At 39.1% G+C, this 14,454-nt stretch overlaps 1 protein-coding gene across 2 annotated transcripts in view; it reads right to left on the bottom strand.

The window, feature by feature from the left end:
• Window positions 1-14,454, bottom strand: part of ptpn11b (protein tyrosine phosphatase non-receptor type 11b) — a 36,153-nt gene that overhangs the window by 12,057 nt on the left and 9,642 nt on the right. For both annotated transcript variants that reach the window (XM_010783803.1, XM_010783804.1), the window contains exons 2-3: window positions 10,760-10,882; window positions 1,452-1,646 (exon numbers count right to left, since the gene is read on the bottom strand). In XM_010783803.1, coding sequence (XP_010782105.1) covers window positions 1,452-1,646; window positions 10,760-10,882 — 318 coding nt within the window. The remainder of the gene's footprint in view (window positions 1-1,451; window positions 1,647-10,759; window positions 10,883-14,454) is intronic.

The raw sequence follows: 14,454 nt of genomic DNA, 5'->3' as shown, positions 1-14,454 counted from the left end.
AAAGACACAGCCACGCAAACACTGCGGTGTGTACGGCTCCTTATGGGTACTGCAATATCTGAAGAGCTGGAGCTGAAAAAAAAGTTGGAGAAACACTGCGCTAGTGGATTGTCAAAGGGGGAGCCTCGTTGCGGAGCAATTATACAGAGAGCTAGTCCGGCCCTAAAAATGTCTATGCAAACGTTATTATTAATAATTAAAAAAAATAATAATTATAAAAAAAATTAATCAATTTTTTTTTATAGATTTTTTTTTTTTCATTTTTCATTTTTTATTTTGTAATCATCTCGCGACCCCCACTTTGGGAACCCCTGCTCCAGTCTACACTCCTTTCAGACGAGACATACCACCTGAAGACACGTTACGCTCGTGTTGAGTTGTGTTCAAGGAACCTGTCCTTGGCCAGGAAAAACAGGCATTCATTTGTTTCATTATTTTGCGGTCTAGATTTCTTCTTCTTTTCTGAAGTGAGAAGTTGTCCGTCAGTCGGACTGACGTACTGACGTACTGACGTACGGACGGACCACCCCCCCCCCCCCCCCCAAAACGAAAACTCTTCGGTTCTCCACGAATTACACAAGTCATTCAAATCAGCGTCAAAAAAGCGGGAGGTGCCGAAAAGCGACTAATTTGCATCACTGAACATAACATGACGGTTTTATATAAATATATGTTTTTTTTCTTTATGATATTTCAATTTCTTACAATACGATTTATATTGTTGTTGTTCCTGCATTATGGGCCGATCTTACGACTGAGCTATCCAGTGGCCCCACAATACGATTATAAGAGTATCAGTGAGGCTTTTCATTTTATAGACACTCAGTCATTCTAATCTCCCTTGTACCTCATATTAATAATCAATGTAAACCTTCTTTGTCAACTGTAGGGGTATTGGTTTATTTGATTTCCCCAACTGTACATGTTTTTTTCTGGTATAAGTGGCTTCCCAATACAGACTGTAATTGCAATTCTACACTGGTCTCAAAACAGCCTTTTTCAGTTCAGTATGCTGGAAAAGCATGAGGACGCAACACTTTAATGCATAATATTACATTTAAACATTTTCGTGCCCCCAAAACATATTGAAGAAATTACAAGGAGAGAGCAAGAGTTGTGTTCTCTGCAGGGCGGAAAAGCCTCACAAATATCACTCAGGCCATAACAGGATACTGAGACTGCCCTGGAAGCTAGACTAATAACATTTCTCAGGTGCTTTAGCTGCTTCTCATGGCAGGATGAGGCTTTACTGCCTGACAACCCTGAAGCTGAAAGAAATAAAAATAACTGTCTGTCGTCGGGGAGAAACTTCCATGCAGTTATAATGAGTTCAGCCAGAAGAGCATTGTATCCATCTGACCTTAGATAAAGTTTAAGTATATTTGTATCCATCTGCCTAGTTTATCTGCATAGTTTATCTGCATGTGTGGGTGTTGGTGTTTTGTGGGCACCTCTCAGAGGTGGGGTCCTTGCAGTTGAGTGGGTACTTGAGCTCGATGACATGGCCGTTCCTCTCGCGCAAGAGGTCCTGTTGCTCTGTGTAATACTGCACCAGCTCGGCCAGCGTGGCAAACTTCTCGCCTCCGTACAGGTCGTAGTAGTCACCCTGGTTCTGGATCTTAATGTGGGTCACCTCATCGTTGCGCCTGAGGGGGAAAAAACACAGTTAATGACCATATGTAGGTTAAAAAAAAAGTGGACTGAAGCACTCAACATTGTTTCCCTGGTGCCTTGCACCCTGCAGATATTTAAACTCACACACATAAACAACCACCCACACACGTTTAGAAATTCGAGACCATACACACTTTCGGACCCACACTCACTCACAGAGCATCTATGCATATACACTTTAAAAATGCCTAGCTTATCAAGCCATCTGCTCCCATTAGAACCTCGTTTTCTTAAAGACACAATCTGCAGTTCGTGGTGATTCTCTTATACTAGTTTGTAGTTATGCAATGACAGTATGTATACAAAACAAATGTGATTGCCTTTCAAGTGGTGGCTCCGACCCTGTGGATTGCTCTTCCTATAGATTTCAGATTGTTGTCATTATGTGTGATTGCAAGGTCTATTATTTTTAACCACTTCCATTCTTGAGAAGCACTTTGTAAACTTTCTCTGGGAAAGGTGCTTACTTACTAATCCACCGCATTGTGTTTGACCGCATTGTGTCTGTGACATTTCTCTGCAACATTGTATAAGAAGTGAATATCTGCTCTAAATATAACAAAGTGAATGTGTCAACACCGGAATGATTAAATAAGCTAGCGAAGAAAATTAAATGCAGAAAAACGCTAGGAAGCTGTAGTGATTTCAAACATACTAATCCATTTATCATACAGAAGGTTTTCATTTTGCCTTCCTTACACAAAATCTTCTCGCAAGGGATCATCCTTTTTTTTCTCAACACTCTAAAGTGTGTGGAGGAACGCTGTATTGTGATTGCGGAACAATACAACAGAAACGCGTGCAGCTGGAAGACTGATAAGCCAGAAAACATTTGGTACTACTTTGCATATTCAAAGTCCTTTGACTGCTTTGAATAGGTGAACACAAATCTGATAATACACCGACAAAGACACACAGATCTTCTCTGTGAAGTTATTCGCCTGGAAGCACGACATGCAGTTCCAGCTTGATTGCAAAATGTTTTTCCATTTCCTATCTCCAGTGACTTTGCTCGACATGTTAGCAGAGGTAAACAAAACATCCTGTTCACGTATCAAGAATGACGACACGCATACTACAGAGGGGGGTTATGCAAGCAGGCAGTACTATCTGATCTGCAATGTATATTACTTAGTCGATACAATCAGATTAGCGGCTAATGGTCATATCAAATGGCACAAATCCCATTTCCCTCCATCACTTTTCTTGTTGTCCTAATGAATTTCACATTCCTCCTTTCCACTCAACATATTGTAAATCCTTTCCTTTCTCTCCATCCCTCTCTCCCACTATTTCCTGGTAATTGCTTTATGGCTCTATTAGTGGCTGTTGGCAGGGAGCCACAGGTCTATGGCCCTGTTAAAGGCCTCTCCTCAACTCTCGGGGCCAAAGCCCCCTTTTCTCCCAGAGTTTAACACCATTAACTCTGGAATGAGCTAACCACGTGCTATTAGATTTCCATTCCCACTATGCCTTTTTCAGACATTAATAACATGTATGGATTTATTACGATATGGGAGTCTTCTTTACAGCAGTGGCGGAGCTGGGGGGTGGCTGGGAGTGGCCACGGCCACCCCCAGCTGAATCCTGGCCACCCTATTGGCCACCCCAAACACCCTCGCCACAGGGGCCCAAACAATTTTAGCACATTAAGAAAAAAATGTTTAAGTAACCTTTCATCATTCATCAAGAATTAACATTAATAGGACGTTAAATTGATAATGTACTCACTAAACTTACAATTCATTTAACTTATTTTCTTCCAAAAGTTAATTATCCAAAGCTTCTGTATACCCCCTTCTATTTACATGTAATGGTTTGGTCCTGCCTCCAAACGCGTGCAGCACCGCCGGCACTTTCTAGCAGAGAGTGAGAGCATGTTAGGAGTAGGGATGCTAGTACTTACGTGTGAACCATGTCTCAACGAATCACAAAGTCAGGCTTTCAAAAGAGAAAAGAAAGGAGAGAAAGACAAGAGAGAGGGACTAAAGGGCGACAGTATGTCACCCAGTTTTTCAAAGAAAAGGTGGGTGTGGTCTATGAGTCGTGGAAATGTGTGTTAGCTACGCGTAGTGCATTGTAAATAATAATTATGTTTTGTTTTTACTAAGCTGACATTAAGTACTGTTAATATCTATACAGGTTTTTAATTTCACTCCTCTTTTAGCTGACATTTAATAAATGCAGGTACATTTTTAGCAGCTATTCATACTAAATCAGTTGTCCCTCCCCCTGGTGCCAGGACCAACAGATCCATCTCTAGACATAGCAGCCCTGTCCCCCCATAAGTGTTATATTTTCACAGCTCAGTGTCAGTAAATATTGTGCGGTTAGTATTGGACTACAAGATAGATGCAAGCCTGTACAGGTAGTGAGATTGTATTTTTATGTTCATATAATAGTGATTTCAATGCCACCCCAAAATGATCACTGGTTCCATCCTGGCCACCCCACTGAAAATGTCCTGGCTCCGCCACTGCTTTACAGAGAGAATATAGGGAGCCACGGTCAGCATCGTGTCCGCTCGGCTCTGTCTTATTACTGTTTCGATACATTTCAAATACTAGCAAGATGTTCTGTATTTGTCTTGTTTTATGTAAAAGAGTAAGAGATGTAACTTTAATTAGGCAGTATTCACCATCAGATGAAAATCTATTGATCTTTTAGTGATAACTGAGCCACTGTTCTTTTGATATACAGAATAAATGATTAGATACCACAGGTCTATTTCATATCAACTATAAAACAGTCTGTGTGTGCCTTATTAACATCAAACTAAAGAAAACGAGCAGAAAGTACAGCTATGGTTTGAAACCAACAGCATCAGACTGGACAAGTTAATGAAACTGCTGAAATAAAGACACCATGACTGATTGATTTCTACTTAAGTACAGTTCATTTACATTATTTTATGAATAATATTGTATAAAAAGCAAGTCATTTTATTTAAATGTTATCTTACATGTACTGTATATAGGTTACTTATTCCTGCATTTTACCTTCAAACATATCTGCAATCAATTGAACAATGTTGTACTGCTTTTTTAAAACAAAAAATACTAATTTATTATATATGGCAAACATATTGTATGTTGAGAGTGTACTGTTGAGAGTTTGGAATATTTTCATTGCCAACAAAACACTGTAAGTTTAGTGCAAGTGACAAAAAAACCTAGAATCTTTAAAAATACTTTTTGCATCTTAATATACAAATAATATCCAGCTTAATACTGCAAACTGGTAGCAGTGACTCTTAAAATACACATGTAAATACACATTTAATAAAATGCCTCAAAACAGTTCCACGCTGTTTATATATATATATATAAATAAATACATATAAAATGGAATAAATGAGCCAATTAAAAGGGCTATAAAGCATTATATTGTATATATATGCTACACCGTGCCTAATTATGATCATGTGAAGGTTATAAATATTGCCAATTTTGCAGTGCCTTGGGGTGTAGGGTGTGAAAGAATTGCAGTTTGCCATGATAGTAAACTTACATTTAAAAAACATCACTGACCAACAAAAAAACCGCACTAGAAAATTGCACAACACAAAGAGTCCTTGACACCACAATGTCAAGAATACATGCATTTATAAAAATGTCGCACAGAGTGTGTTTTGGGGCCTTTTGGAGGTTGTTTTTGCAAGGCATATCGTTTAAGGCACTTTAAAACCTTTTGAATGATTCCTTGTGTGTTAGTAACCTACCTCATATATCAATTAAGTCACTCTTCTTTGGCAAAATGTTATGGATGTTTACAGTACAAGCCATTATCACACATTTAATAAAAATAAGGCAGGTTTTCCCTTCAGTTTGATGCCAAGTGATGGGCAGTAATGTGATTCACGCAGGAGAGATACAGGCTGTTGTTGCCCACCAGAAAGACACAATTACAGGTATGTCGGGAAAAAACCGTTAACTCTGAAAGACAAACAAGCAATCAAGGTGTTCCCTATAATTACTACAATACAAATGGTAGTAAAACAGCAATATGAGAAGTACAAGTTTGTTCCTCCTTCAGACAGAAGTTCTGTTTTTTTTATTAAGTGAAAGCAACATAATGTAATTTTATTTTACCTGCAAAGCAGTGTTGGAAATAGAACTGATATATTGTTCTGAAAAGGTGCACACAATTGGTTGGATTCACTGATAACATGATATATTAATCTCAGATATACTGCTTTGCTTTGCTTTTTTAAGTAGCAAACAGTTTTGGAATCAGTTTGATAAACTAACTAGTAAAAGAAGAAGTCAACTGGGAAATGCACTTAAATACGCATGTACAAAGCTCAGAATATATCATAAATATATATATATATATATATATAAAATATGACTCGCTTAGCCCTGAAGCTATTCCAAGAAATATGTTTCACTCAATACAGCCTGAAACCACTGAGAAATCCCTTTTACCGTATCCAGTCCACTTTTCAAATTGAAAGTGATAAAGTTTGGGCCCCTTATTCAATTCCCCTTTTGCATCTCCACATACTCCTCTGGTTTTCAGCCTAAATCCTTCAGGAGGCATGTTCAATATCTTGATTTAAAATGTCAGAAGTTATGTCAAGTGAATGTGTCCCAAAAGCTTGTTAAGGAATACATTTAAGGCATCACATGGTCAAATATAAATTCTTTTGAACTTCTTTTTTTCCTCAGTTTATTAGACTCACTTTTGAAAGTTCTGCAATTTGAGCCGAGAGGTGTCTGCAAATTAAGCCAACCAGGAACTGTTTTAACTGTTAAAACCACCAGTATCATCCAAACTGCCTTGTACAATAGAGGACGGACGTCACAGGGCTAAACTTTGAACATATTGCTATTTCTTGTACAGTTGGGAGAGTTCAATGTAAAACAAACATCCCTAGCAGATAATCAGACACCTTTTGATCGCTATATTCAAACACCTGCATACATTTACATTTTCTATTTAACATCTTTTTTGCAAGCAGTACATTTAAAAAAAGGAGAAGAAAAATAAAGCCTGCACCGAATTAAAATATATGGTCTGGATTTACTACACAATTTGTTAAACATAACAGCTAAGTGACAACAATGGGAGTTTCTGTAGGCTAATGCCACATTGGTATATCATAATACACAAATGTTTCTTTTAGCATTCCTGCTAAAAGAAAATAGCATACTTAAAGGTAGGGTAGGTAAGAATGGAGAAACCAGCTCTAGAATTTGAAAGTACACAACCGAAAAAATCTGCCCCTTCCTTCAGACTTCCTTAGAGCCCCTCCTCCAACCCACACGAACGCGCACATGAGGAATGAGGGCACGAGAAAAGTTTGTGCACAGATGGAAGGCTGACAGGCAGGTAGGCCATCCAATTATTTGTCGCGGGCCGAGGCAAATAATTGGTCGTGCTTTTTACAGCGCCACGGCTTCCACTGATGAAATTTGTTTATGTATTTATTGTCCAAGCATTTAATTTATTCATTGCTATCGGGATATTAAGAGCATTCCATGGAATATAACAAAAAGTGTTTCTGAAGTGAATTACCTACCCTACCCTACCTTTAACATACTTACTTAATCTGGAGCAGTTAGCGTTGTTAAGTAGCATAGCTCAAATAGTTGTGTTGAATTTGCTTTAGAATTTCTGCTGTTCAGGAGGTGTATATTGTTCATAGTACATGCATAAGGCCTACTGTGTTGGCAAATATCAGGAAAGAAGAACACTGACACCCCATGGCTGTTGCCTTTGTCCCTGTTGACCTGCAGATCTAGAGGGTAGCACATCTAATGCCAGTATTTGCAGAGGGTTTTTAAACGAGGTAGTGTCACAATGTCAGAATGCAACATTCACATTTAACAATTGAATAGAGAAACCGTTTAAAACTTGTTAGAAACACTATTTGGAAACAATTGTTGTCTAAAAACAGTTCATTCAAAGATTGAAATTGATTGTAAGGATGATGCAATGGTTCTCGACTGTGCTATAAATAGCCTGGCTGGAAACATATCGTAAGCTCAGGCTAGAATTATATAATACACAGGCTGGGAGATAATCCATTTGCTCTCTGTGGAAACTGGCCCTGTAAAATTCTCTCTTTAGAGTGCCCTTAAAATTCCTCCTCCAGGACTTTGGAGTCTATAAAGAGCATGGACAATTAGAAAACTTTACCAGAATGAAGTTGAAGTAAATTATGACGAAACTTTCTCTGCTCCAAACTTTCTCTTTTTCCTCTCTTTGAGTTTAAGAAGCCTCTAAAATATGACATTTCAAACCCTTCAAAAAAGCTTCTCAGCCTTCAGATGCTTTTCAGCAGCAGCTCTGTCCGACCCCTCCTCTCTTCTGTTCACATCGAGGACCGGGGAAGAGAGGTGGTGGAGATAAGAAGAGCAGAGGCAGGGAGACGAAGATAAGACTGAGAGAAAGAGCAGAGAGAGGACAACAGACTCCCTCAGCGTCCATTACAATCTGAACATTCACAGACTATCAGACTCATAATGGCCTCGGTAAGATGAAACCTGGCTAATGACTGGCTAATTAGCCTCCCCTGCTCTGATAAGACACTGTATGCGTGTGTGTGTTAGGTAGCATGATACGCTAGCCAAGAATAGCTTCTCCAGATACGGGATAATTAGGTAATTATCTTCAGCATTTCCAATTATTTGTATACATTCTACAGACTTTATTTGGCGCAGTACAATTTGAAAACTTTTACATAGGTTGAGTAAAGTTTTGCCTCAATAATTATCTGAACTTTCTGAGACATAGGATATTTTGGCAGAACCAGGATGCATAATGCAGTATTCATTTATATTCCATGTTGCCCCAGTGTCACTTTAAAGTGGTAGGTTTTTCTTGACTGTTGTTCAAATACACCAGATAACTTTTTGTGCTAAAATATTTGCTAAACAAGTAATCTTGTTATCGCAGGATAATCAGTTTCAAATCCATGTTTAAAAAATGAAAAAATCCTTTCTCTCCCACACACCAATGCCTGAAACGCCTCCATTGGACTCCTTTGTTTACTTCCATAACATAGTGACATCACTATGTCACACTTGCACTTCTATTGGCTACCCCTCCAACACATTGTGCGTGTTATGCTTAAGGCCGCTACACACCAACCTGAGAGGGTAAAAAGAGGTGCTGTAGCACAGGCAGTATGAGAAAAATAAAGCACTCTTGTCCTCACTTATGTCCTCTTAAAGAGAGCCTCAGTAGTTATCACTAGATGCAGGACTAACCCCACTTTAATCAGCAGGTAAAAAAGTTAACTAGGATTGGGTCTTCAGAAGTTCTAGCATTTATTTAAACGATAAATAAACTGTACAAGCTGCAGCTGCACTTATTAGGTCACTGTTGACTTCATACTGGCGGCACAAGCTCTTTTTTTTCCTCTCTGCACACTGGCCACTTCACCTGTATGTGTGTGTGTTTGCGCGTGTGTGTGTGTGTGTGTGTGTGTGTGTGTGTGTGTGTGTGTGTGTGTGTGTGTGTGTGTGTGTGTGTGAGACGTGTGTGTTAAAGGCCCCGTCCACAAGGAGACGATATCAGTTGAATCTGCTAACGTTCTCTATTGTATAGACGGTTCGTCCACATGAGGCCGACACGGAAACGCGGATTCGGAGCCCCGAATCCGATACACGTTGAAAACGGCTCCCAAAGTGGGTAGGTCTGAGGACGAAACACTTGCCGCGCCGTGTGTACGCCCTATACGATCATTCCCTGAAAACGATGACGCCATAGCCCCATCTCTCCCCACCTCTCCTGCTCACCCCCACGTCACCCGCGTCATTGCTGATGCGTTTCGCCAACAACAACAACAATGTCGGATCACTGGGTTGCGTTCGTGCTCCAGACACGACGGACCATGATACAGATTTTAGTGCAAAAATCTACAGCTCCTCTACCACAACCATCAGCAACAATAATAATATAATAATAATAATAATAATTGTCGTCATCGGTTTTATTCGCTGCTTTTGGTGTATTTTGTGATGGAAGTACAGCGCCACTTACAGGCCCGGCATATGTGCTACAGCGTCTCCAGCGGGTCGAGCAGTCTCATGTGGACGGACACGTTTCTTGAGCCGATTCCGTGTGGACGGAAGACTTTTTTGATATCGAATTGGTTAGTTTTCGTCTCCGTTTCGTCTCCGTGTGGAAGGGGCCTAAGTCTGTCAAGACAACAAACTGTGGCGACAGCTCTCCCCACCAACCCTCCTGTTGTGTGTGATTTACGACACTGCACCACACACACCCACAAACCTCGGGCAGTGAAGGTCAAAGCCTTAACAGGTTCTTCACTCTTTAACATTATTTTAAAAGCTGGCAGCTGCCTGTCCCATTGTCCCAACTTTAGCTTCCTTTTCCTCTTTCTGTCCCTTTCAGAAACAAACCCTCCCCATGCCGCCATGCTAGCCAGAGCTAAAGTCACTGCGTAACAAATGTGTTTGGGCTTTCTTCCAGGCGCTTGGCGTCTACAGTATGATGTATCTCTTAAAAGCTTCCGTTGCCAAGGAAGAGCCACTCTTCAAACTCTCTCTTCTTCTATCTAAGTTTGTTTCCTCCCTCTCTGTAATCACCACAGCGTGCAGTGCTGAGTCCTACTTACCAGAAATGTCGATTCTCTGATACACACCAGGGTTCACATTTGAAGAGAAAATGTTTGGAGTATTTTGTTTGTCAGACTCATCTCAGCTTTAAAGCCATAATCTTTCCAAATCGCACAAATATGTTATCCAACATGTTCCTAGAAACACTCACACAAAACAGCTACTGTTCTGCAGACAAGTCGTTACATCGCCTGCCGAGCCAGGGGTAGGAATCTCAGCACCTCGAAGGCATTTCCCACTCCTGAGCGGTGACCTTACTACTTTCAGTCAAACACTGAAAACCAACTCAATCCACAGTCACTTATTAAAAGGGTGCTGTGGCACCCTCAAGTTCATTTTGTGTGATTACTTTTTGATACAGGGCATTAAGGCTTATACAGTTGGACTCATTTTAATTGTGCAGCCCCACCTTTTAATCAAGTAAATAATAAATGGTGAGGCTGATGGTGAACAAAATCAAATTGAAAAAAAGCAAGGGAGTGAGGCTGAGGCCTTACCTGACAGAGAGGGTGAAATCCCCCGGGTTGCTCTTGCTGGGCCGGGCCAGGAAACTGCCGTGGACGCCACGGGTCAACAGGAGCTGCTCTGCCTCAATTCCGGTGATGTTGGGGTGGAACCACCTGAAGCGCAGCCAGGGGACAGAAGACAAGACTGGTTACTGAAAATGGTCCATGTGTCCATATGAGAAAAATATACACAATCTGTGTCCCCCAAGCATGGAGACAAAACAGGCTCTAAATACATTTAAAAAAATCTTATGTCCAAATGTTGTTCACATAACCATCAGAGGTCATTATTATTATTTTAATTTTTTTGAGTGCTATTACATATTTCATATGCAGCAGTCATGGTTGATGCAATGTGTCATGTTTCATGTGTATAGTCTAAATCTGGCTTTATTACAGCGTGTAAGGTAAAATTAGCAACTAGCTATTAGCATAAACTAAAATACCATACTGTCCAAACAACTTTAATAGCGAAATGTTAATACATTTATATTGGACGAACACAATCAAATGTGTTCGTTTTTATACTACTCTTGTAAATTAGCAAGAACAGAAATGCTAATGCCGTCCGATTGTTTAGCACTGATCAATAAAAAGTATCCTGCTGAGAAAATCCAAAGAGGGTCTAAGCTGGCCTTTGCACATTAGGTTCAATAAGTGCACCCGTATTAGCTTGGCCTTAGACTTGCACTAGCTTTTCAAGAATGAGTGCACAAAGAACAAGATGATTGAGACACATTTAAGCTCTTTGTCATATGGCTTATATCTTTGTAATAAACTAAGATAATGTTTATCTTATGGCTTTTTTATTTGTCGTATTCCATAATATCATTTAACAAAAATGTAAAAGCCATAACACTTACTTTAGTGAAGACAAAAGATATATAAGGTGCACATGTTGCATGTTGGTATTTCCTGTTTTAATTGAAAACTCTGATTAAAACGACATTAATACAAAATAGTCCTCCTCAATGACACTTATGTTAATATTAATCGCTATTAAAGTGCGCTGTATGAAAAGACAACTATGATCAGATTTAAAGATAAATTGTGAGCAATAGTGTTGTCAAGTTATATACCATTTATTCTGTTTTGTTTTTTTATGTATTCACCGACAGTTCTTAACAATATCTGTAACCATGATTATGGTGGTGCATTAGTCCATAGTCCATGTTTCTTTGTATATTAACCCACACTAACCCTGTCTTGTTAAACAGTGCATACAAACCAACTGTATGTCCCGCCCTGGTTTAAACAGGAGGAACACTCAGGTTTACAGTACCGCAAAGCTAATGATTACATGTTACTTCCCCTGTTGCAAAAACACTGGGGGGAAATATTTATCCAAACAACCTCTCAACTATGTTTTGTGCACTGTCAAAACCAAACTATATTCACACATAGTCGTAAGAGTAAGTGAGCATATACAGGAGCAATGTCCCGGTGAATGGCTGAACGTCAGCTGTGAGGATTTAAAGCTCATGTTTAAGCGGGGATCATTGGGTTAAACCTCCCTAACTACTGTGTGCCTTGGCAGGCTAATCCAACGCACCATTAGCTACCCGGGGCTCCGTTTGTGTGTCAGGGAGACTGACACACGTATGCAATAAGGTCAAGTGAATCGTCTATCATCGGTGACACACAAAAAAAGGTTGCATGTGCAATTTTAGTGAGAAGCATGAAATAGCAGAAACTATTAAAACGAGCAACAATGCCACATTGTACCAAAAAGGTTTGTTTTATGTGCACTTTGTGTAACAATTGTAAAAATAATAAAAGAATATGAAAATATTTCTGACATTTCAAAGGAGTATTCAAACAACCAGTGGAGTATGTAATCAAAGAGATCCGGTTATTTTCATTTGATTAGTCAATTGAAGGAGAAAATTAATAAATGAGGATATTTCAATTACAGGGTAACACAACCACACATGTTCTGGTTTCAGCTCCTCCAATCTAATAATGTGTTTTTTTTGTGCTTTATAACCAGACATACAATGAAATGAGTATTGATAAAAAAAATCCATATGGGCTTCTATTATCCTATTCTGAAGGCTACACTTTTAATTGATGAATGAAAACAATAGCAGGATTTATTAATTGAAACTCTTAATCCTATATGCAGTAACATAAATATGTTTTATGGTTAATAACACAGGGGAACCCATGCATAACAACAGTCCAATCGTTTCACGCTGCAACCTACATTTACACCCAGACAACCATGTATGGAGATAATAAACAGGTTTTTCAGAGAAGCAACACAGAGACAGTTTCTTGCTACATTGAGATAAGAGAGGACAAAGCTCGACTACAGAGACTAATCTGGCTCTTCTAGGTCGTCTTACACTGTCGTATCATCAGACTCTGATGTACAATGCATTTCACAAGATTGCTGTGTTCTTGTTTGCTACTTCTACCTTTATTAGTTTCCAAGGCAGGCTTTAGACAAGAATACAGTTTGAATAGAAAATAAAGCAATATTGTTGTTTCCATAAATGTAAGAAACACTAATATAATATAAAAGTGTATGGGTTGAAACAATAGGGCCCCTTTCAAATATTTCAAGCAGTTGTGTTTCAGGCATTTAGCTATAATATTATAATGCGCTGTACATTACTACTTCACCCTCACCTGCCAACACATAGAGAATGTCTGAATAACAAGTATTTCATCACTTAACTAAATAAAAAAACACTTCATGTTTTGATCTATTTTCTGTTATGCGAAATCAAACTAAAATAAGAAATGTAAGGTACATGTTGAAATGTTAAATAAAAAAGAAGTCCCCACATCCTTAACAAATTCCAAAATAGTTTTTCGCTCTTGACTTTTGATTTGGAAATAAAAAAGCTGGTTACTGTCAATGATCCAACAAGAATGGAAGTGACATATAGACCAAATGAGTCATGGAAATCAGGCATTTCACATCCTAAATCATAGCCTTTCACCAGCACCCCAACACATTACAAAGGCTTATTATTGATGAATATAACCCAGCGGAGAGCGGAAAGATGGTGACACTGAGCGCCTTCATGAAGCTCATGCCGATGAGATAATATCTCCAAGCTTCAAAATAAAACTTCAACAGTGGGTTAGCATTTAGGCCTTTCTGTTTTTGTCCACTTCACGACACACACCCATGACAGTGATATTAAAATAAGACTCATGTGTCAGCTCAGCAGATCTTGTATCACTTCAGAGCAGCCAATGCACACAAAAGATCAATCTCATCTCCTATTATGGGACACAATGCAGTTTCAAATAATTTCTTTAATAACTCGTATGACCACAAAAGCATAAATATAAACACTGAGCAACAACGATATCTTAGCCTGACATTCTCATTGTTAATAGATTGAGTTTCTGTGTGTCAGAACGACTTAGAATAAATGAGCTGGGACTGACATTTACAGAAAATAAATGAAAAAGGATAGAAATTGCCTTTTTGGGAGCAAAATGTAAATGTCAGACAAGTACGTGTGTGGACATGAAGCATCACTTTGCTTTCAACAGATGGATTAAAGGGACACTGACTGCTTGTCAATCACAAAGCTGCCTGACGTGTTTCGAGGAAACATGTGAAGAGTGAAGGACACAAGACAATCAGTCATGATGCTCAAAGGAGAGGCATATAACTAATATGGATCATTTTACACAATTGAAACATGATTCATCATATTGGA

This window comes from Notothenia coriiceps, unplaced genomic scaffold, assembly GCF_000735185.1.
Source record: "Notothenia coriiceps isolate Sejong01 unplaced genomic scaffold, NC01 NC01_scaffold00025848, whole genome shotgun sequence".
NCBI classification, from domain to species: Eukaryota; Metazoa; Chordata; class Actinopteri; order Perciformes; family Nototheniidae; genus Notothenia; species Notothenia coriiceps.
The sequence above is the reverse complement of the archived record's forward strand: the minus strand, read 5'-3'. Positions and strand labels throughout refer to the sequence as shown.